This window comes from Sphaeramia orbicularis, chromosome 13 (genome assembly GCF_902148855.1).
Source record: "Sphaeramia orbicularis chromosome 13, fSphaOr1.1, whole genome shotgun sequence".
In the NCBI taxonomy this organism is placed as follows: Eukaryota; Metazoa; Chordata; class Actinopteri; order Kurtiformes; family Apogonidae; genus Sphaeramia; species Sphaeramia orbicularis.
Window position 1 is genome coordinate 34,137,992 of NC_043969.1, and position 22,812 is coordinate 34,160,803.

General features: G+C 36.9%; 1 protein-coding gene across 1 annotated transcript in view; it reads left to right on the top strand.

Moving 5' to 3' along the window:
- LOC115431598 (WD repeat-containing protein on Y chromosome-like) overlaps positions 1–21,528 on the top strand; it is a 37,535-nt gene extending 16,007 nt beyond the window's left edge. Inside the window, exons 15-33 of the mRNA XM_030152074.1 lie at positions 2,152–2,269; positions 2,452–2,521; positions 3,395–3,635; positions 5,703–5,808; positions 5,931–6,082; positions 6,283–6,385; positions 6,536–6,642; positions 9,492–9,571; positions 9,643–9,697; positions 9,799–9,844; positions 10,232–10,291; positions 13,938–14,100; positions 15,980–16,078; positions 16,170–16,228; positions 17,333–17,471; positions 17,565–17,604; positions 18,007–18,095; positions 20,775–20,959; positions 21,299–21,528. Coding sequence (XP_030007934.1) covers positions 2,152–2,269; positions 2,452–2,521; positions 3,395–3,635; positions 5,703–5,808; positions 5,931–6,082; positions 6,283–6,385; positions 6,536–6,642; positions 9,492–9,571; positions 9,643–9,697; positions 9,799–9,844; positions 10,232–10,291; positions 13,938–14,100; positions 15,980–16,078; positions 16,170–16,228; positions 17,333–17,471; positions 17,565–17,604; positions 18,007–18,095; positions 20,775–20,959; positions 21,299–21,313 — 1,927 coding nt within the window. The 3' untranslated portion in view covers positions 21,314–21,528. The remainder of the gene's footprint in view (positions 1–2,151; positions 2,270–2,451; positions 2,522–3,394; positions 3,636–5,702; positions 5,809–5,930; positions 6,083–6,282; positions 6,386–6,535; positions 6,643–9,491; positions 9,572–9,642; positions 9,698–9,798; positions 9,845–10,231; positions 10,292–13,937; positions 14,101–15,979; positions 16,079–16,169; positions 16,229–17,332; positions 17,472–17,564; positions 17,605–18,006; positions 18,096–20,774; positions 20,960–21,298) is intronic.
- The last annotated feature ends 1,284 nt before the right edge of the window (positions 21,529–22,812 follow it).

Genomic DNA, 22,812 nt, shown 5'->3' on the forward strand with positions numbered 1-22,812 from the left:
CCTCTCAACCACAGTCTCCCATCTTGTCCACGCACCCTGCTGTTTCATTCCCACTGCCCTGCATGTTCTTGACTCCTCCACTGTGGCTCTGACCTCCTCCTGTATGAGGTGCCTCCTCGCCTTTCCTCTGGTGTTTAACTCGGGAGTTGGAAAGGATCCCAGCCCTGCACGTCCCCGTGTGACCACTCCCACAAGGCCCCTATGATGCCAAATTTCATGTAAATACAATAATCCAATCTCATTAAAATTAACAAAAAACTGCGTAATTTCAATGTCCACAATGCATTGTGGGTAAAAATGTCAGCTGACATCTGTGCTAATGTGTGTCCAGCTGGAAGTGACTTGCCTTAGAGCTGACCTCTTCCAATAAAACTTCGTTAAACTTATTATTCGTTTGTTAAATGAGGCCAACCTTCTGTAATTTATCATTTGTAATATCCGACTCATCCTATAAGAATTCTGTTGAGTTTTCAGTGACTTTAGCGTCGGTGCTAATGCTAATATGCTAAGTTAGCCGCTATGTAGGGTTGCCAGCCGTCCCTTGGAAAACGGAATCATCCAGTATAACAAACCAGCATGGGTGACACGGACAACACCAAATTTTGGGTCTTGGACTGGAAACACTGCCGACAGTACAGGCTCCAAGCAGTTGCGTGGGAACAACAGAGAGGTGGATACAAGTTCTTCAGGCAGCTGACCTCCCCAACATCCAGGCTGCTCTGTCCTTTGTCCTCATTTCAACTGACCTCATTACTACTCTCAATTCTGAAATGTCTTGCTCAGAGTTTTACTCTGCAACTCTGATAGACAAGCAATTACTTGCTGCCGCTAGTGCTCACACAAAATACATATGGAAGAAATAAGCTATTTCCACATTATGTAGCATTGAGCTTTTGAGTTTAACATTTATATTATTATTATTATTTTCGACAACTGTACAGTCATGGCCTTTGAGACACAAAGTGTTATGTTTACAAGTTTCCACAGACTCTCTGTTTGCACTTCCCTTATTGCACTAAATGTGCTAGCTGTACTTGATTGCCTTGACAGAAACTTTTAACTTGAAGGTGAAAAACTTCTCACTGGACTTATAGGACCTTGTCAATATAAATGTTTCATCATGTAAAACATTGTATTATAAAATAATTCAACAAAATATGAGGGATTTTCACCTCATTGTGTAATAATACCTGAATTTTGTACTCATTTGTAGTATTTTATTATCCACAGCTTACCTGCAGTTTGCACTATAAATATATGTATATATATTTTTTACATACAGTGGCAGTAAATACAAACTATGTGAATATGCGGCAGATTAAATAGCTACATGTTGACTAAGCAACAGGCTTTTGCTGGTCTTTTTGGGAAGCTCTGCCAAAAGACCACTGCACTGGAAAGTCCTGCAGCAAATAAGTGTGAATGACCTGTTTTTTATGAAATCCTTGAGTTTGGCTGTAGTTTTTTGAGATGCATATGGTAATTACAAAATCCAGCAGTTGTATTTTTTTATGCTTCACACTTTTACCTATTTTATTATTACAGTTTTGTAGAGAATATTTTGTACTTAAATATTTTCTTACAATTTCTTATGCTACTGTATTGCTGCTTTTTCCCTGTTGTGAAACTAAAGGGTTATGTTATCTTAATAAGATGCATTAACTTAATAGTTTTCTGTAGACACAATTAAGTTAAATGAAATTCCCAAGTATGAAATTAGCTCAGTGTTATGGCTGACTTTCACTATTAAAAGCCACATTAAAACAACAAGATCCACTTTATATTATACATTAAAATACAGCTGAACTCATGGACTTCATGTCAAAAACCAACCTGGAAAAATTCATACGTGTTTTTATTTCTGTCATAATGAATGGTGATAAATCACTTAAGAAAAGTTAAATATACAGAAAAAAATATTTTTGAAACGGCCATAAAAATCGCACTGGGTCTTTATGGGTTAAAAAATGATAAAAATAGCAGGCTTTCTACTCAAATTAGCCGTCATCTTAAAGTTGTGGTTGAAAATTGCAAGTTGGCTTCCTATACGTGGCCAATCAAATAAATTATATGTAGTGTACTGCGCTGAAGCTTTGTGTGAGGAAATGTGAGCAGTTTCAGGCCTGACTGCACCTTTCATCTTTTCTGCAGATTGTGGAATAAATTACCCAGGACTGAAAATATCCCCACTATAGCAATTGACAACATAGTATTTTGTACAAATGTGACGTTTGTCCGATGGAAGGTTCATCAGGACTGGGTCACACAGGTAATATTTTAACTTTCTGCTCTATGTGTGTAAGCTGTAAGGAAGCTGTAAAGAAATATTCAAGTGCAGCAAAGTTAGAAAATCAATGTCTTCTTAAAAATTCAGTTCAGCAGGAGGGTATTTTATAGATGACTTAGTGACTCACGAGGATGAGCAACCAACTCTGCTCTCTGAATTTATAGGCACGATATTTCCAGAGCTTCCGAGCTGTTGTCTCCTCATCAAATGAAGACGTCTCCTCTGTTGTCATAGGTAATTTCTGTTTAGCTCTGTCACAGTTTGTTTTTTGCATGTGTATAAAAAATGTTTTAACCCATAAAGACCCAGTGCTACTTTTGTGTCAGTTCCCAAATACATTTTTCTCTATATCTAACCTGTCTTAAGTGATTTATCACCATTTATTATAATATTATCCTCTGTACTTTGCATTTTTTCAATGAAAATCAGGTATTTTCCTATATTTAATTTGCTGATCATGTAGATGTTCCTTTTTCACTCAGATGAAAGTTGATTGTCATAATATCAGAAACAGAGAAAAATGAACAAAATATGACTTTTTCTGCTAAATCTAGCATTAATTAAACATAAACCAAGTGCCTCCATGATCCACTGTCATTGATCCAACTCCATGGGTTTTACTGGTGAATCAATGTTGTAGAAGGTGATGGTGTTTCCATGGTAACTACAGAGCCTCTGAATGTCCAAATGGGTCATATCTGATGACCATGAAACAATGACAAACTGTATTTTACACCAGTTCTTTACATGTATTGATAAGATTAGTAGATCAACAGGTATTAAACAGTTTAGATCGGTGTATGTTTTTGGTCACTTGTGGCTGTTTGGGTCTTTAAGGGTTAAATAATGTTGAAACACACTGAGTTCTTCCACTCTACAATGTGCAGTAATTAAAATCTCTTTTTACCATTAGACAGCCTCGTAGGGGAGCTGTCACAGATGACTCATGATGACTCAAATTCAGTGATCAGTGTGTGTTTGTGTGTGCTCATGTCCATTATCCAGCCTGGTCATTTATTTTGACTTGCCCTTGGTCCCAAAGCATGTTTTGATTGATGCTGGTACACAGAGCCTTGTAATAAGATGCTTTTTTTTTCTCTTCTAAAGGCTGTGTGCTGCCCTTAACAGACGCAGAACAGCAGTTAAATGAGATCAGAGACGCTTGTTATGAGGGTAAGATCAAGAAGATACAGCTGAATTGGACCCCGCAACTTAGGGCGTCAAGTGACCAGACAGTTTTTAGCGTCTACAAAGGTGTGAAGACCTTTGACCTCTGTCGAAAGCACAGCTTGTTGGTCACTGGAGGCATGGACGGACTGGTACGACTGTGGAATCCATGTTTTTCTGGGTGAGGAACCAGGTTTTATTTTACAGTGTGTGAAGAGTAGGTTCACTTTTCTAATCTCTACAGCATGTATCAGAAAAAAATAGACTCTCAGAAAAAACAACATAAAACCAAAATGCGAAGACATTTTGAAAATCTTGCCATATGTGTTTATTGACAATATAATTCTCCCTTGATTGACACCAGTGTCCTGGGTCAGTTTTCGTGCTTCAGTGAACAACACTAATTTGAATTGTACAAAATAAAAGTCTTTTGCGCATGGAGGTGGAAGGGTTAATATGAGATCTGTCGCCATGGATGACAAGTTCCATTGGTCTTTTACTTGCATACATAAAACAGGAAAAAAAATAATTACATGTTAACCCTGCATTTTGGTTTGAGTCTACATTTTTCTGATGCACCCTATACATCAGGGGAGTCAAACATACGGCCCATGGGCCAAATCTGGCTATGCCAAAGGGTCCAGTCTGAATGTGCAAAGTACAAAAATTACACGGAAGATATTAACAGTCGATCTCCAGTGGGTCTGACCAGTAAAGTGATGGCATAAAACCTATAAATAAAGACAACCCCATTTTTTCCTTTGTTTTAATGTGAAAACCCCATTATGAAAATATTTACACTGACAAAATATCATTTCACAAAAAATGTGAAATTTTATAAGAAAAATAACTGCAATCTTAACACTATTATGTCTCTGAGCCGTTGTAGATCTGTGAGTTGTAATGCACATGTGGAAGTGCTAAGATGAGGCATAATATTGGTCTTTTATGTTATCCACATTCTTTCATGAAAAGATTATAAATGTTAATATGTTCACAATGTAATTTAACTTTTTTTGTACTAAAACAAAGACAAACATTTGGAGTCATTATTATTTATAGGTTTTTATTCTATTATTTTTACTGGTCTGGCCCACTTGAGACCATATTGGGATATATGTGGTTCCTGACCTATAGTAAGTTTGATGCCCCTATACTCTCTTTTATGGTCCAATAACAATAAATCCTGTTTCTACGTTTATTGAAAAACTCCTGCTTTGTGTTGTTATTCCTTGGCCAAAGCTGAAAGATTGTGACTTGAAACAGTATTGATCAATTTGCTGTTTTTTTTTTTTTTTTTTTTAACAGTATCTTTATTGTGCTTTGGTGTACATATGTACATTCAGTATTCATTTGTACAGTCCCACCCCTTCATATGAACAGAACATCATTTCACTCTCTTACCCTCAGTGTAATGGGAAATAAATGTACAAATAAATGATACATGAAATTAAAATATTCTGGATTTTCAAAATACAAACATACAGCAGTCGTGGAAAAAATTATTAGACCACTCTTGTGCCTCTAATGCCTGGTACAACTAAAGGTGCATTTGTTTGGACAAATATAATGATAACAACAAAAATAGCTCATAAGAGTTTAATTTCAGAGCTGATATCTATCCATTTTCCATTTTTTTCTTGATAATAACCAAAATCACTTCAGTTCTTACATTGGTATCTATGGCACTGTACTGACAAAAACAGTGCTTGTAGGCAATCAGTGTTTTCTTTTCTGTCTGTTTTAGTCACATGACACACACATGAATTAGTACTTGATTGCATAACCATTGTTTCTGATGACTTTTGATGGTCTAATAATATTTTCTGCGACTGTGTATGGTACCTCACAAAACAAAACTTCCAGATATTGTTCATCTTCAACCACCACAACAGAACAAAAATGATAAAATCACATTACAATACAGTGTTGCCAACAGTATTTTCTCCTACATTTCCTATAAGATTTCTCCAATATCTGTTTTATTAATAAACTGTACAAAAGGTTTCCGTATACCTTCATATTCTTCTACTTTATCTTTAAGAATATATGTTATTTTCTCCAGAGCCATACATTGTACCAAAGCATTAAACCAAGCACATATTGTACTTGGCTGAAGGTTCTTACTGTATTTATTTATATCTGACTCTTGTAACCTTCCAGAATTTGCTTCGAGGAGCAGTCATTTGAGATAAGAGGAACCTTTTCGATGCTCACCGATGTGTGGCCTTTGTTTTCTTTTTTCCAGGAAACCAATCGGTATATTAAAAGGCCACCCTGCTCCAATTGTCTACATCTGCATCTCCTCGGAGGACAGTCGGATCTTCTCCGTCTCCATAGATGGCACCGTTAAAGTGGGTCACGGCTGGTTTTTCCTTAAGTTTCACTTGTTTTCCTTACATTCTAAGTAATATTTTTAAAAAAAGACACATGTGCCTTATACACTGAGGACGTTTTCTCGGCCTTCCATTTTCAGATCTGGGATATTCAAGATCAGTGTTGCCTATTTACGGCAGATCCAAAAGCAAGTGGGATTCATGGTGACATTTCTGTGTGCTCGTATTCCCTTGCTATGAAATCCCTTTACATTGCTGCAGACTCTTTGGCTGTGCTCTCTCTTAAGATAAGGTTGGTTGTCATGCCTTTGTGCTTTATTCATCGTTGAATGTGCTCTGAAGATATTTTGAAAATGCTGCTCGAGTGAACTAATTTAAGAATCTGGTGGTTGATGTAACTCTCACAAAAGACGCAAATGTTAGGACTTTTTTTGCTCAGAGATAAATGCGGACCATTGATATTCAGCTCAATATTTATTTCCCTTTGTTAAGGCCACGGCTTCACACTCGTCTGACTGTTTCACATAATGAGCCTGTGATGTGCTGTGGCTACAGTGAGGAGTTTCGTCAAGTTGTCAGCTGCACTCAAGGATCTGTGAGCATTATTACTTCACAACATAGCACTCACACACGACTGGCTTCACATTTCCACTAAAAAATGAATCTACTCTGTGCAAACACAAACAGGAGCCTTTAATCTGCTGCATTTGACTGTACGCTTTATGTGGAATGTTACTTATTTAAGGTGGTAAGAGTTTGGGAATTTGACAGCGGACGTCAAGTGTTCGAGTTTGGTGGCACACCTGACCTGTCTGCTATCACGTGCATGACCTTTGACCCAAAAGGAAGAAGGTACCGTGCGCAGAGAAGTTCCTTTGAACTTGCATATTATTGTACCCTCTATAACCGCAGTTCCAAAAAAGTTGGGATGCTGCATAAAATGTAAAAAAAAAACAAAAAAACCCCCAGAATGCAATGATTTCCATAGGATACAACAGAAATTAGAATAGAATTGTCACCATATGTTCACTGTTGTTTATGTTGTTGTTATGTTGTTTACTCTTTCTTTGAGTAATTCATTATTTATTTGTTCGCCAGCTCAATTAAGAAATGCGTAGGTAAAAGATTATTTGTGTATTTGTATGCATGAATGTGTACTTATGTAATGTATGTACATATGTATTTGTATATGGATGAATGAGTGTGTGTGTGTGTGTGTGAGAACAGATATATAAATATAAAAGAGTAACAGAAAAGGAAGAGGGATATATAAATATATATAAAATTATTATTATTATTATTATTATTATTATTATTATTATTATTATTATTATTATTATTATTATTATTATTATTATTATTTCACGGAGAGGGGGTGGGATGAAATAAGTTGCACTTCTTCCCCACCCCTTTTCGGGCATGTAAGTGGAACTATTGTGCTGTCTGTCTAAGATTTTTATGATTGTTGATATTTGTATTATTATTTATGTTTACTTGTTCGCATTTATGTTAAATATCATTGCATGTTCGGAATAAATCACTAAATCAAATCAAATCGAACATAGAAAACATATCAAGTATTTAAATTTAGAAAAAAACAATTAAAAAAAAAAAAAAAGCTAACTTGGAATTTGATGGCAGCAACACATCTCCGAAAATGTGAGACAGGTCCATGTTTACCACTGTGTAGCGTCCCTTTTTCCATAAACATCTGGGAACTGAAGAGACCATTTGCTGGAGTTTTAGGAGACAAATGTTGATTCTAGCTGCTCATATCTGTTGTTTCGTGATGCACCAAATGTTTTTACTTGGTCAAAGTTGTGGACTGCAGGCAGACCAGGCTCTTTTTTAACCTATAAAGACCCAGTGCTACTTTTGTGGCAGTTCCCAGTTTAATTTGTCTCTCTCTTCTTAAATGATTTATCACCATTAATCATAATATTATCCTCTCTATTTTTCATTTTTTTCAGTGAAATTCAGGTATTTTCCGATATTCTATGTACTGATCATTGCTTTAATCATCATACTTATATTACATTTGAGGGTTATTATACCAACAACAGAGAAAACTGTGGAAAAAAATGACTTTTTCAGTAAAACATATCATTAACTGAACATAAACCAAGTGTCTCCATCCACTGTCAGTGATCCAACTCCATGTGTTTTACTGGTGAATCAATGTTGTAGAAGATGACAGTGTTTCCATGGTAACTACAGAGCCTCTGAACGTCCAAATGGGTCAAACCCTCCCTGAAAGACAAAGATACCTCTCAGCATTGATGTCTTTCCAAATGTGCAAACGGTCCATTCCATAAGCATGAATGTAATCCTATACCGTCACAGTTGCAGGCCTTTGAACCCCTAATCTTTAGGATGGAGGATGTTACAGCCATGACTTTGATTAATCTGACCATACAACAGTTTTCTACTTTGCCTCTGTCAGTTTTAAATGACTTTTGGCCCAGAGAAGATGGCTGCATTTGTGGGTCATGTTCAAATATTCTCCTTTTCATGATAGAGCTTTAAACATTTGTAGATATCATAGCAAAACGCCGTCAGACACTGGTTTCTGGAAGTGTTCCGGACCCCATGCAGTGATTCCCATTACAGAAATATGCCTGTTTTTAATGCAGTGCTTCCTGAGGGCCTGAAAATCATAGACATCTATGGTTGATTTATATTTGCAAACAGAGATTTCTTGAGGAGCATTATTCTGGAATTGTAGATCCATTGCATATGCTGGTTTTTATCCCGGATTGTTCTTATCTTTTCTGGTTTTTATTGTGTTTTATTGCATCTTGTTTTTATTTATTTGATCTTATTTATTTATTTTATTCTTTAATTTATCCATGCTGCTATACTGATGAATGGTGGAACACTGAGCACTTTTTGTCTTTTTGTCCTGTCTGTAAGTGTGATCAAGTACCTGTCTTACATGTTCAATGTATGTACTGTTGTAATACCAAAGCAATCACCTAGACTGCAAAACAAATCTACCTATGGGTACAAATAAAGTAACCTTGACCTTGACCTTGACCATTCTCCGATTGGTAAACGTCTGTCGAAAAGACTCTACCTCTATAAGATGCTCTTTTTACACCCCATAACATTTCTCACCTGTTGCCAATTTACATAATCACTGACTAAATGTATCTCAGTTTAAACATTTGACATGTTTTCTATGTTCTACAGTGAAAAAATATGGGTTTGTGACAATTGCAAATCACTGCATTCTGCTCTTTTTTTACATACAGTTGCGGAAAAATTATTAGACCATCAAAAGTAATCAAAAACAATGATTATGCAATCAAGTACTAACTCCTGTGTGTATCATGTGACTAAAACAGACAGAAAAGAAAACACGGAATGCCTAAAAGCACTGTTTTTGGCAGTACAATGTCATAGGAATTGATTTAAGAACTTAAGTGATTTTGGTTATTATCAAGAAAACCATGGAAAATGTCTAAATACCAGCTCTGAAATTAAACTCTCATGAGCTGTTTTTGTTGTTATCATTATATTTGTCCAAACAAATGCACCTTTAGTTGTACCGGGCATTAAAATGAACAAGAAATTGAAGAAAACAAGGGGATGGTCTAATCCTTTTTCCGCGACTGTATATATATATATTTTTATTTACAGTTCCAACATTTTTGGACTTGGGGTTATGCAGTCCTCAAACTATGTCACTGTGTTTTCAGGCTCATCACAGGATCAAGAGACGGCTGTTTAAAGATCTGGAACTTCAACAGTGGCCAGTGCTTAAAAACACTAAAAAAAGGTAAGCATAGTGCAATTTTAACTCTCTCCTAAAAACTGCAAAATACTCCCTATTCATGTGTCTCTCTGTAGACGGTGAATATCATGAAGTGTGTGACTGCATTTTCCTGAAAGTACACAGGAATTCGTAAGTAACATGATGTGACTTTGGAGTGTTTTTGACCCAGAGTACATTTTTGTCTGTCTCTTTCAATGTCTGTGTTAAGCTTTTGCAATTTATGTTCAAAGCTATGTGATGTCTGTTGGCCGGGACCGGAGGATTGACATTTATTCAGTGAGTGCAAAAGAAGAAAAAAAAAGAGCGCTCTTCATATTATTTGTCACTCGTATTTCCAAAATCCCTCTCCAATTATTTCTTCAGTTCCACCATCTCTCACATATTGCGTCCCATTTGCATTTGTTTACACTGTCATTACCAGATGAACTCCATTTTGCACTGCAGAAAATTAGTAATAATCCATGCCACATATAGCCTTCTTCAAATAACATTAAAAATCCTGACAGCTGAGACATAACTGAGCACATTTTATGCATCATGGGGGTTTATTTTAATTTCAATACACTAAAAGACCTGTAATTCTGTAATACAATCAAAACTGAATGTAATTACTTCTGAGATGTTGTATGTTTTTATATTCTACTGTGTGGTTGTGTTTTGCAGGACATTCCTGAGGATCTTCATCATGTGCAGAGGCCTCAACCATCGTGGCAGGACGATCTGGTGATTAATGAGAAGAAAACTGTTTTGACAATAAAGTTCAAAACAGGCGTTCCAGCAGGCCAACAAAATAAGTGGTTTGATGGGCTCCGACTGAGGGTTTGTTTTCCCTCCGTGACATTTATTTCAGGCAGGCGAGATGAAACATTTGATGGATTCAATTGTTATTCTTCTGTTTCTGAACGCGCGGCTTTCTGTGTGAAAGTGACAAAAGAACAAATTGGGTCTTTTTGTTTTGCGCTGAATGCATGATCAAATACAGATTGGCAAGTGCACAGTGTTCACAGATCTGCAGCTCCTGAAGTTAATGAAGATCTGTATGGTGCGAAAACAACAACTCCTTAATAACAAGAAGGGAAGTCGTGTTTACATAGCTGGGAAGTGCTCTGCTATAAAGAAATTGTTTAATGACCTTGAAATCGATAAGATCTACTTTTCACTGTCGTTTATTCGTTCTTAGGTGACTACATTACTGTCCATTATACATAAAAGACAACAGGCCGGCTCTGTCCACTCACCGCCTCAGTCACAATGCAGTGAAGATTAAGCTTCCTACTGGTTCTGTGGTCATGTTACACAGACACATAGAGACCACCGTAGGCGCTGGTCCTATTAATGACTTTTGCTGAGTTGCTAAAAAGCTCAGAAGATGGGTAGAAATGGCTCCCTGATCGCCGCCTAACTGTGCAGCTTTGCCTGCAGAGAAATGTTTGAGCTGGCTTCAGATGTGAGTTACCCCTCCCCCTTCCTTTTCCTCTCCTTTTCTCTCATCTTCAAAATTCAGCTATTATGTATTTGGAAATTTTTCATTTCTTCCTGTTAATATGCTATTCCCCTGTGACTGTAAAATAATAGCTGTATATAGTAAATAACACACTCAGCTATCCTTCAAAATATCACCTATCACAGCATGTACAGGTCCAGCATGCATGATTTAAAGACATATAATTGCATAAATGTAATGTAATATTCACAATTATGTTATAATCACAAGAATCATGTTTTTGTAACCTGAGAACCTTTTTTGGCTCGTAACCCCATTTTAAGATCACACATTTCTGATAACCCCACACATTTTTTTTGCTAAAATTAATTTGTTTTTGATCATGTAATAGTTTGCTATATTATGTTGCAAATAAACATTAATTTTAGATGCCATTTAGTCTATATAATGTATATTATTATGGACGGAGGCAGAAAAGCCAGCTGTAGATTACTGCACAAAGTGAGAATTTTATTTTCCTTGGTCAGGATATGTACAGTGAATCCAGCTTGTATTTACAAGGTTGCAAATTAATATTGAACAAACAAGAACTCAAACTGTGAATTATGAAAGAGCTGCAGCATCTGAAACCGACCACAATGAACATTTGAAAGATAAACAGAACCACAGTGCTTCAGTTTCAGCTTCAGACTTCATGTCTTTTATGGATTGTGATTCTTTCAACTCACCATATATTTTTTATTTGCATTTTTTAAAATTATTTTCATCAATTACCAGAAATTTTAGGTGACCCCAAGGTTGAAAAACAGCCTTAGAATGACTCATCTGTCTATAGTAACTCAGAACAGACTTATTTCCGTTTAAAACTCACAATGGACAGAAAAACAATAGTCTTACTGAGGGTTTTCGTGTTTTTAAAGGTCACCATAGGGGAGGGTGTAACTTCACTAGATGTCGCAAGATATTGTGCACCGAACCTTTGAATCGGATTTCTTTTTTCATGGAGTATTTCCTCTCAAAGCTGCATGATCAGTCCTCAGTCATCTGAAACGAAGCAGTTCTTTTCTTCTAATTCAAGCATTATAATTTGGTCTGGTTACCTGTGACAGCAGTTTATAGTTCTGTCTTCATGAGCTGTAGAGAGAGAGAAAATTGATTCTCACTGTATGATCCATTGGAGGAGATGATTCTCCTCCTTTGCCATCTCTTTCATTATGGTTGGTGGCCATTATCAGAGCAGAAAGATACCTGGTAAGAAGAGTGACCCCTTTGATTCTCTACAGCACTGAGACCCTTCTTGAAAGTGCTTTCATTAATGAGCTGCAGGGGGGAGATCAGTGGTTGTCTTTATATGTACAGTATATATATAGCCTATATATAGCCTATTTCCATCAGCCAGTCCGCCTCCAGTTCAACTGTTAGCTGTTCTGTTGCTCCAGATGGACAGTCTCATGTAGCATCTTATTAAACATTTAAAACTTGCCCCAGTTCAGCTGAATATTTCACTTTGGCATGACATACAATATAAATTCACTAATCAGTGTTCGAGTCAAAAAGGCCATCTGCTTCTCTTGATTTGGTTCGTGGTGTGCACAGTTTCTACTTGTTGCTCCGAGCAAATATTCCTGTTGAGTTCAGGGAAAAATAAGCACATGGAGCATGAGATGAATGACTTTGCATCACTGTGAAGTACAGCAGCAGGAGTAATGTTTTGCTTGTCTGCTCACTCAGGGGTTTGACATCAACTCTGTCACCGATCCAAACTGTGTGACACACTTGGCCACAGTACTGTAAGCAAATGCAAGTCTTCATGGAAAACACTTTGAAATTCCAACATGGCTTGAAACAAATTACTGAGATATTTTGTTTTTGCCTGAAGCGATAACCCAGATGGCGTATTGTTTTAAACAAAGACATATTCTTGACACTTGGATCAACCTGAGACCTTTCAGATCATCACTTCCTGTATTTGTTCTGCTGTCTGCTCTTTCATTTATACACTAGTCGCTTTTCCATTGGACATCTGTGCAAAACTTTACTGATATTTACTAAGTGCCGAAAAAACAGAAGTGCGTAATGTCGGTTTTTCCATTAAATCACAAATGCAATGATTTATTTATTTATTATCATAAGATGACACGAAAAGTCATTCCATAAGCATGGCAACGAATGTAAATATGGTGTTGATTCACAGATATATTCATTTTTATTAAATATTACCCCTCGATCTCATACTAAATTAAAAAATGATTGGGTTTCCTGATGTGTCCACACATACCATGACACGTTTCTTCTTTGCTTGTTGTAACGTCCGTCAACATCCGGTTTTTTAATTCACCTGACTCTCGTTGCAAAAAAAGGTCTTTCCATTCCAGTTTTGCGTGATATACCATTTGCGCTATGCTCGAAAAAAACACCTCTTGCCAGTGCAAAAACTTTTAATTGAAAAATGAGACTTTTGGCGAAATTGTCGTTGTTTTATTAGGTAAATTTTTATGCGCAAGTTATATTCGTGCAATTTGAGGGTCAATGGAAAAGCGACTATTGATAGAGTTAAGATTGTACTGTATATTGTCACTAGCATTTCAGGAGAGTTTGTAATAATTTATCTGCCTTTTTTTGTTAGATAATACTAGGATGCCTCTTTTATTTTATTGAATAAAAGAGGCATTCTGTTTTTGTGTCACAAGCTTTCATACTCAGTGATTAAAATTATCGTAACAGCAGACACAGAGAATAATACCTATTTTCTTGTGCAAACAAAGATAAGCATTTGATTTTGATTCATTTGTGAATGAAATGGAGTTGAAATCATTGTGCACCGGTGAACATTGCAATTAGATTCATTTTTTTCCCATTTTTTTTCCTTTTTATATTCCCCATCTAGACAGTGCACTTTGCTTACTTTCTGCTCTCTTTGCTCAGAAAAATGGCCATAAGGACGACATCCTTTGCACAGCGCAGTGTCCACCATCCCTTCTGGCCACTGGCAGCTATGATGGAGAGATTATAGTGTGGAATGTGGTCTCTGGGCGTATACAGTGTCGGTTTGTCAGTCCTCCTCAAGACGGACACCAAAATGCTGAGGGTGAATTTAGATCTTGACAGTGAATGATGATTACACCAGTATCAGCCATAACATTGTGACCACTGACGGGCAAAGTGGAATTAATTTGGATTACATCATTACAATGGGATCTGTCAGTGGGTTGGATATATTAACCCATAACGGCCCAGTGCTACTTTTGTGTCAGTTCCTAAATGAATTTTTCTATCTATTTAACCTTTCTGAAGTGATTTATCACTATTTATTACTATATATTATCTTCTTTATTTTGCTTTTTTTCAGTCAAAATCAAGTATTTTCCATTATTTTTAATTTACTAATCATGTAGATGTCCATAAAAGATCAGATTAAAGTTGGGGGTTATCATATCAAAAACGGTCAAAACTGAAGAAAAATATACCATTTACTGAACATAAACCCAGTGTCTCCATCTACTGTCATTAAGCCAACTCCACTGGTTTTACTAGTGAATCAATGTCATAGAAGATGACAGTGTTTCCATGGTAACTACGGAGCCTCTGAACATCTAAATGGGTCATATCTGATGACCATGAAAAGATGACAAACTGTATTTTACACCAGTTATTTCCATGTATTTATAAGATTAGTGGATCAACAGGTATTAAACATTTAAGGTCAGTAGATGGTTTTGGTCACCAGTGGGTGTTTGGGTCTTTATGGGTTAAGCAGCAAGTGAACATTTAGTCCTCGAAGTTGATGTGTCAGAAACAGCAGAAGTGGTAAGAGTATGGATCTGAATAACTTTGATGTGCGATGGTCCAAACACTGGGTCAGAACATGACTAGATCTTATGTAAAGTGGTTATTACCTACCAAAAGTATGTAAAGAAAAACAACCAGATCTCAAACAATCCAGCATTCAACATTATCACTACCTGTCTAATATTGTGTGTAATAATTGAAAAAGTGTTTACCCCACCCCCGAAGGGGAGGCAAGGGGTATTATTTTTGGTCCGATTTGTTTGTTTGTTAACACTAGCAGCAAAACTATTGGTTGAATTCAAACCAAATTTGATTTATAGATTGCCAGTGACCCAGAATAGATGTCATTATATTTTGGGAAAAATAGGTCAAAGTTTAAATCTTTTATGAATTTTTACATTTACGTATAATGTGCAAAATTTCACATGTCTGTAGCAGCAAAACTATTGGTTGAATTCATACCAAATTGGGGTTATAGATTGCCAGTGACACAGAATAGATGTGATTACAGTTTGGGAAAAGTGTGTCAAAGTTCAAATTTTTTATGAATTTTTTAAAATCTTTTTTTTCTCCCATTTACTTATAATGGGTGAAATTTTATATGTCTATAAAAACATCGATTTTGTTTAATTTACTTCAAACTTGGCACATATACAGAGGAAATTCATATTCTGACATCAGCACACGCATAGACATGATGACATCAGCTGGATCCATGCCAAAATAAGCTACAATACATGCGAGGGGCGGGGTTTGTTGTGCCTGGAACCACTTCTTGTGTCTGTAAATACAGAAGTGGGACCTACATGGATCAGACTTATTTGTCCGTCACCTCCCACAGATGCTCAGTTGAGCTGAGATTGGGATGTCCTTCCTTAGTCCATTATTGGTCAGTTCTAACCACTGCAGACCAGGAACACCCAACAAATCCTTTAGTTGTGGAGATGCTCTGACCCGGTCATCACTGTTACAATATGGACCTGGTCAAAGTCACTCAGTTCCTTACGTTGCTCATTTTTCTGCTTCCAACACATCAGCTTTGACGACTAAATGTTCACTTTCTACCTAATGTATCCAATCCAATGAAAGGTGCTATTGTAATGAAATAATTGATATCATTAACACTTCTATGGTCAGTGTATATTCATGAAAATGTTTCTGTTCATGTTCTCTGACAGGTTTGGATACGAGTGTTCCAAGCATAATTTTCATGAAGAACTCCAAACTGCAGCAGATTTCTGCAGCTAACACACTACTCCTATCATCTGGAGCCAAGGGTGTGTGCGCTATTTACAGCACATGATTGCACTTTGCAATCCATGATGATGTAGTACGGTACAGTGTTAATGATGTGCCTTCTCTTTAAAGGCTTTATAAATCTGTGGAGTGTGCTTGGTGGAGGAAAACTTGTGAGAAGCTTCAAAGCTGTAAGATATTTCACTCAACTATATTTCTAGCAGTCGTTTCTGAATGTCTAGGGACAGAACTAGTTTTTCCGTCTTTCTCATACCTCTAAACTTGGTGATTAAACATTAACATCATTTGTGGTGCACTGCTTTTGTGCATTTCTCTAGTTTTTTTTTTTCTAAAGCATGTTCCTTATTCCTTCATAATGCAAAACAGGTTCCATAACATTCCCAAGTGTGTGAATGGGGGGGACCTAAGCAGCAGTGTGTCCTCCCCTAAGGTGCAATGGAACATGTGCATATGAAATCCATCTAAAGTAAGCAGAAATGAGCTTTTTAGGCTACAGCTAATGCAATATTATTCCCCTTACAGGTACCGAAAAACCTATAAAACTGCTTTCTTTTTAAACTTTTTATTACCTTGCTGAAACAACGCCTCTGAACAATTCAAGGTGCTCTCATTTTCATGTACTTTCACGTCTCCATGATTAGTTTCTGGAATTTGTTGCCTATTATATTTTGTATTATATATATCACTTTACTGAGAGAGGCTTATTATCCAAGGTGAGTGTATTAGCTCTAACTGCACTGTGGTACAAATTACTCTCTGCAGGGGAGATAAATGTTTGGTATTAGTGTTTGATTCTGTCTCTATTTCTTGTTCCATTCTTTTTTATTCAGTTAGTTTAAGTGGAAGAGAGCAATTTCCCCGTATCAAATGAGAAAATGTGGTGCACAAGCTGTTATTCCTTTTTTGTGGGGGGCAGCCATGGTTTAGGTGGTAGAGCGGGTTGTCCAATAATGACGGTTCAAATCCCGCTCTGTCCTAGTCAGTCTGTTGTGTCCTTGGGCAAGACACTTCACCCTCCTTGCCTTCAGTGCCACTCACACTGGTGTATGAATGCGTATGAATGTTTGGTGGTGGTTGGAGGGGCTGTAGGCGCGAACTGGCAGCCACGCCTTTGTCAGTCTGCCCCAGGGCAACTGTGGCTACAAAATGTAGTTTACCACCACCAGAGGGGGAATGTGAGAGCGAATGAATAATGGGTCAATAATGTAAAGCGCTTTGGGTGCCTAGAAAAGCGCTATATAAATCCAATCCATTATTTCATTTTCATTTTGCAGTCTCGATCCCAACAAAAGATAACGAAACTGGCCAAGACAGAGAAGGACTCCTTGCTGTACTCTGCTGATAGAACTGGTTACATCTATATTTACAACATAAACAAACTAACTCCCAGTCCTGAACAAAAGAATCCAAGACGTTAGTTTTTTTTTTTTTTTTTCTCGCCTATACCTTTGATAATACTGTGAACTTCCAAATACACATCTCATTTTTCTCTCTTTGTTCTTCCAGCTGAGACTTTCTGGCGAGCCCACACCAGCAAAGTAACAGGGTAAGTGAAATAAGGACATTTCATGTAGAAGACAGATCACAGCGGTTACTGTCAAACCTTACTTTTAAGTGTGATAATAATTGTCAGATAACTTTAGTTAAAAGGCGTTGACACTGAGGTTTATGTCTTTTGTTATATGCTTAAAAGTTCCAGCACATAGATCCTCAGTGGAACCAATCATTTTCAGTGTTGGTAGCAGCAGAGCAGTGTAACTTTCTACTGCTGTAGCAATCAAACAAAGGCTAGAGAAGAGACTGTGTGTGTGGGAAGATCTTAAATAGATGATCAGTTGGTGAGATCCTGCTTGGGGGCCATCAGATGCACCAAGAGTACATGATTTAGAGGGTTCTGCCAGAAATGCCCCTTTCCCATTTAATTTGGTGTTTCTTTATTCTGTCCCAGCCTGCACATTGTTGACAATGATCAAGTGGTGCTGACTTCATCCACCGACTGCACTGTGCGTCTTTGGAGTGCCCATGGAGAATTCATAGGTGGGTGTCATTTTGCATCAATCAACCCTCTCATTCTCGACATTATTAATGTTCATGCAAACAACATTAATCTTGAGAATGGCACACTGTGGAACTGTTTTTTATATGGGCATGCTCATTTTAATATGACAGTGCATATGGTTGGATTAACCCTTCAGGGGCTCCCTGCAGCAAAAATGAAGTGACAGGCTTCTATGGGCCATCAAAGATCCTCACATCAAATACAGTAGAGCCGGCAAACTACAATGCTTCTTAATTATGTTTCTGCCCAGAGAGCTAGTAAACAGTCAGCTCTTCTACACTCACACACCGCCTCGGGCTTGTTGTGCGTCTGTTCCTATATGCATATAAGCATCAAAAATCTAACATGGATCATAAATCACCTGAAAAATGAAGATGTTTTAATTGTGTTTTTTTTCCTCCAAATAAGTAATTTAATTTAATCGAATGTATTTGACATTGTGTGATGCAAAGGCTTGAACAGTTGCCAGCTTTACCAGTTTATATCATGCATCTGCTGAAACACTATGTCCTAGCAGTGATTTTTTTCAGTGGAGGGTCTTGTGACACCCTTGGGATTAACTCTTTCATGCATGAATTATGAGAGCCTCAATCAAGATTTTTTTCTGAGTATTTTTATTCCTCTTCAGGCATGAAAAAAGCAATGTGATTGAAAATTTTTTATGAACCTATTTTTCATGGAGTTACAAAAATGTCCACTCAGCTGGACACCATGGGTTTTTAATTTCTTTAAATGTAACCTTTATTGAACAAGGTAAGTTAGTTGAGAACTGATCCTCATTTAACGACCTGGCCAAGAGGCAGCACACTAAACAGAATGAGTAGCAGCACAGGTTGCATGTACAAACAACAGAACAGATTAAACATTTAATTTTTGAAGCAAAGAAACATGCATTTACTGACATACTGTGTGAAAACTATGAAATGAAAACATTTTGAATGCTGCTAATCTGATGTTTTCTCACATTTTAACATACTGTAATACTAGTTATTACTCACTCAGATAATATGCAATAAAAAAACCCAACAACTTTTTGTTTAAAAAACCTGTTAATTACAGTCTAATAACAATTAGTCTAAGTCTAAGTTAGTCTAAGTTTTTTTATCCTATTCTTTTCCATTGACCTGCGTCTGAGTCATATGACTTTCAAGATTCAGGCCATAAGAACAAAAACATGGCGGACATTTCCCTCATATTCAGTGAAAAAATCAGTATTTTGAGTTATTCATTCATTCATTCATTCATTCATTCATTTTCTGAACCCACTTTATCCTCACTAGGGTCACGGGGGTCACTGGAGCCTATCCCAGCTACTTATGGGCAAAGGCAGGCTACACCCTGGACATGTCGCCAGTATATTTTGAGTTAGTTTCTGCATAAAAATGTGTTTTGGTTTCATTTCTAGTGAGAAATAAATATTTTATTTTCATAATATTCACTCATAATTATAATCACTCGCTGGCCCGTTGTTGCGAAGATTTTCCAGATGTCGCCAGAATAACATGAAGCTGTAATGTTAGTCAGTTGCTGAGGATGCTGCTATCACTTAGCATAGCTGTGGCCGCACATTTCAACTTAGGACTCCCTTGCGATTTCGCTTCGTCTGACGGATCAAACCCCCCCCCCCCTTCATCTACTGCATGCGTTGCATCTGGAAAAGAAAAGGATAACAAAATATGAATATTTTACAATTTTCAGGCCCTAATTGTGAGACTGATACATTTTTTTTACTGTGGACAAACGGAGCTATTTCACATTTTGATATGAAACTGGGTTGTGGGATAATGCGTTAGCGTCCACTGTGTTGGTTGATATACAAGTAAAACAACAAAAACCATAAATATACAAGAGAACAGCTTTGAATAGATGTAATAACCGTAATGACCACTATGCATGAAAAGGTTAATAGGCAGACCTTGCGATAGACCAGCTTCAGATATCTTACCATGAACATAGATAGACCTAAGTATCCACCATCTCTCATAACCTATATTTAAAATTACAACATGAATATATGAATCTGTAATGTGTTAGTATTATATGCACTGTAACATTTTTTCAGTGAACAAAAGACTACATTCTAGTGCCATACATTTTAGGAAAGTGTTGTAGGTGAAATGAATAATCTAAGCTTTAGAATGATAATTATGCAGCTGTGAGTGGGTGTTGTACAGATGCAAATGTGGCTGTATACAATATAAATCTCATCTATAAACATAAGATATTGTGTTTTATAGTTTTCCTGATGAGACTGATATTCTTTTTTTGCCCACTGACAGAAAAGTCAACACAAAAAAAATCCCTCCCACAGATCTTAACATTTGCGCACATTTTAATATGTTTGCACACCTTGCATGAGATTAAATGTAATGGCATTTTTATGGAAAGTGCTGAAAGGATATTAGCAGTAATTGAGGCGAAGTTTTCAAAGTATGCGGTTTTGCAATGTTTTGGAAGTAAAAATGCGATTTCTCTGTGTGAGTCCCGAGCGAGGCATTCTGCACAGTAGGACGCTGCTGAAAAGAGATGATTTCAGATGGATTCAGACTTTGTGACATTTTAAGAAGCCACAGTTTTGACTGTATCACATCCCCTCAGTACCACGCAGTGCAAATTGCCAAAGCACAAATATAGAAACATTTGGCCTCTATTCACAGGGACCTTTGGGCAACTAGAGACCTGGAACGTCCACATCTCCTCTTCCTGGCAGCATCCTGGAGTCCCCTATGAGATTCTAGTTGATCCTCTGAGTATGCCAGATCATGAAATCCTGAACATAAAAACACATCTTTCTGATGCTGTCAGCGCTGACAACATTGAGGCCGACAGAGACAAAATAAAGGTGAGATGCATTACTTCACAAAGGATTATCTGAACTGTGAAATATGTGATGATCTCTCTGCCTCTTCCTCCTCCAAACGGTGAACTGAGCTGAAATTTGTCTTCTCGTCTTGCTGCATAATTGCAGTCAGAGTTGTTGTGTAAGCTGACACTTCCTCTGACAATCCATCAGTGATTCAGACCGCGAGGAAGATTAAAAGCATGTCTTACCCAGAGGAACACGAGGCTGTGTACAACCCTTACAAAAGCTACTGTACACATGCAACACAGCACTAACACAAGACTCAGCTAAAAAGTGTAGAATGCATTTCAACTGAGTGTGTCTTCGTTTGCATTTCAGGCTCTGTTGTTGTGAAATTGTCAAGAATACTAACGAGCTATCGAACCGCCGTGCTCCGAAAGGCTTTGATACTGTGGAGCCACAAAATACCAGTGAAAGACCTGCTTCTCCCATTCCGGTATTGATCCCCTCACATGCAGCACTGAGGACCTGGAGTCACCTAAATAAGATGAAACTGTATTGATCACAGTTGGGAAGCTGGGTAATTCCTGTATTCAACACTATGGAAGAAGAGCAATAGAAATAAAAGTGAAATATAAGTGAAGATTTGGTTTATATGTGATTATACTGCACTGTTTTTTGTTTCCAATAATCCAGGCCACGATGGATGAATATTGATTAAACACATGCTTTCAGTCTGGAAATATTAGGTTTGAAAAAAGAACAGTAAGCTGAGCTCCATGTGTTTCCACAGTTTTGTCACAAAAACAGTGAAAACAGTCATCTTGGGTATTTTTCTTTTTCTTTTTCTTTTTTTTTTTTTTTTTTTTTACATGTGGATGCAATTTTCTTTTTAGAAATATTTTTTATGAATAAAGACAGTGTTACCTCTAAGAATTACCCACAATGCCTAAACTTCAGCCAAACTGTCCTTGAATTTGGCAATAATATTTTAGTGTTTGAGGAAAAAAATAACTGTTACTGCCAAAAGAAGTCTCCTTTGGTACAGATTACATGAAAAACAAGGCATATTATTATCAATATAGAAAAATTAGATCAACCGTACATAATACACTATTATTATTCTCAATACAGGATTTATTATACATGCTTAACATATATTGTGTTGTATATTATCTGACAAATATTGTGTTTTAACCCATAAAGACCCAAACATCTACCATTGACCGAAACCATCTGGGTGCTTCTACGAAACTGATCCCTTTTAGGACACGGGGGCTAAAAATTCAAACCAGATGTAGACAAATGTTATTAATCAAGTTTGGAAGCACTTTGGGTCTATTTTAAAAATAAATACTTACTGAGATAAAAGAGAAACTATTTTTCAGATAAAACCCATTATTATATTATTTTTATACAAAAATCTGCATGTAACACAATAAAAAGGACACGAAAATTATGCGCTACTATTTTTTCAAGTATCTTTTCATTCTCTCACAGGTCAATTTTTGGAATTGGACTAATTATGCAAGGCAGAGTGTTTCATAAAAATGACCACTGTTGCAAAATCATTCACAATTTACTTGTGTTGAATTGGGGAGGTTGTGCGTGTAACATGAGTGGACACGATGGGTTACACACGAAACCTGGAATGAGACTGAGATTCATGAAAAACCTGCAAGTCTGGATTAAAAAAACCACTACGATCATCAAATTTAACACAGTGTTTATTTATAGCGGCATATAAGACCATTTCAAGCCATGTTTTCAAGATACACCTAGGTAGCTTTTCATGTCCTATTTTTGGCCCCAATATTTTATTAAAAATTCATTAATTTTGGGATGGCTCAGAGCAAGAGTATAATTTTTTTCCCATTTATCTGAGGTCATCA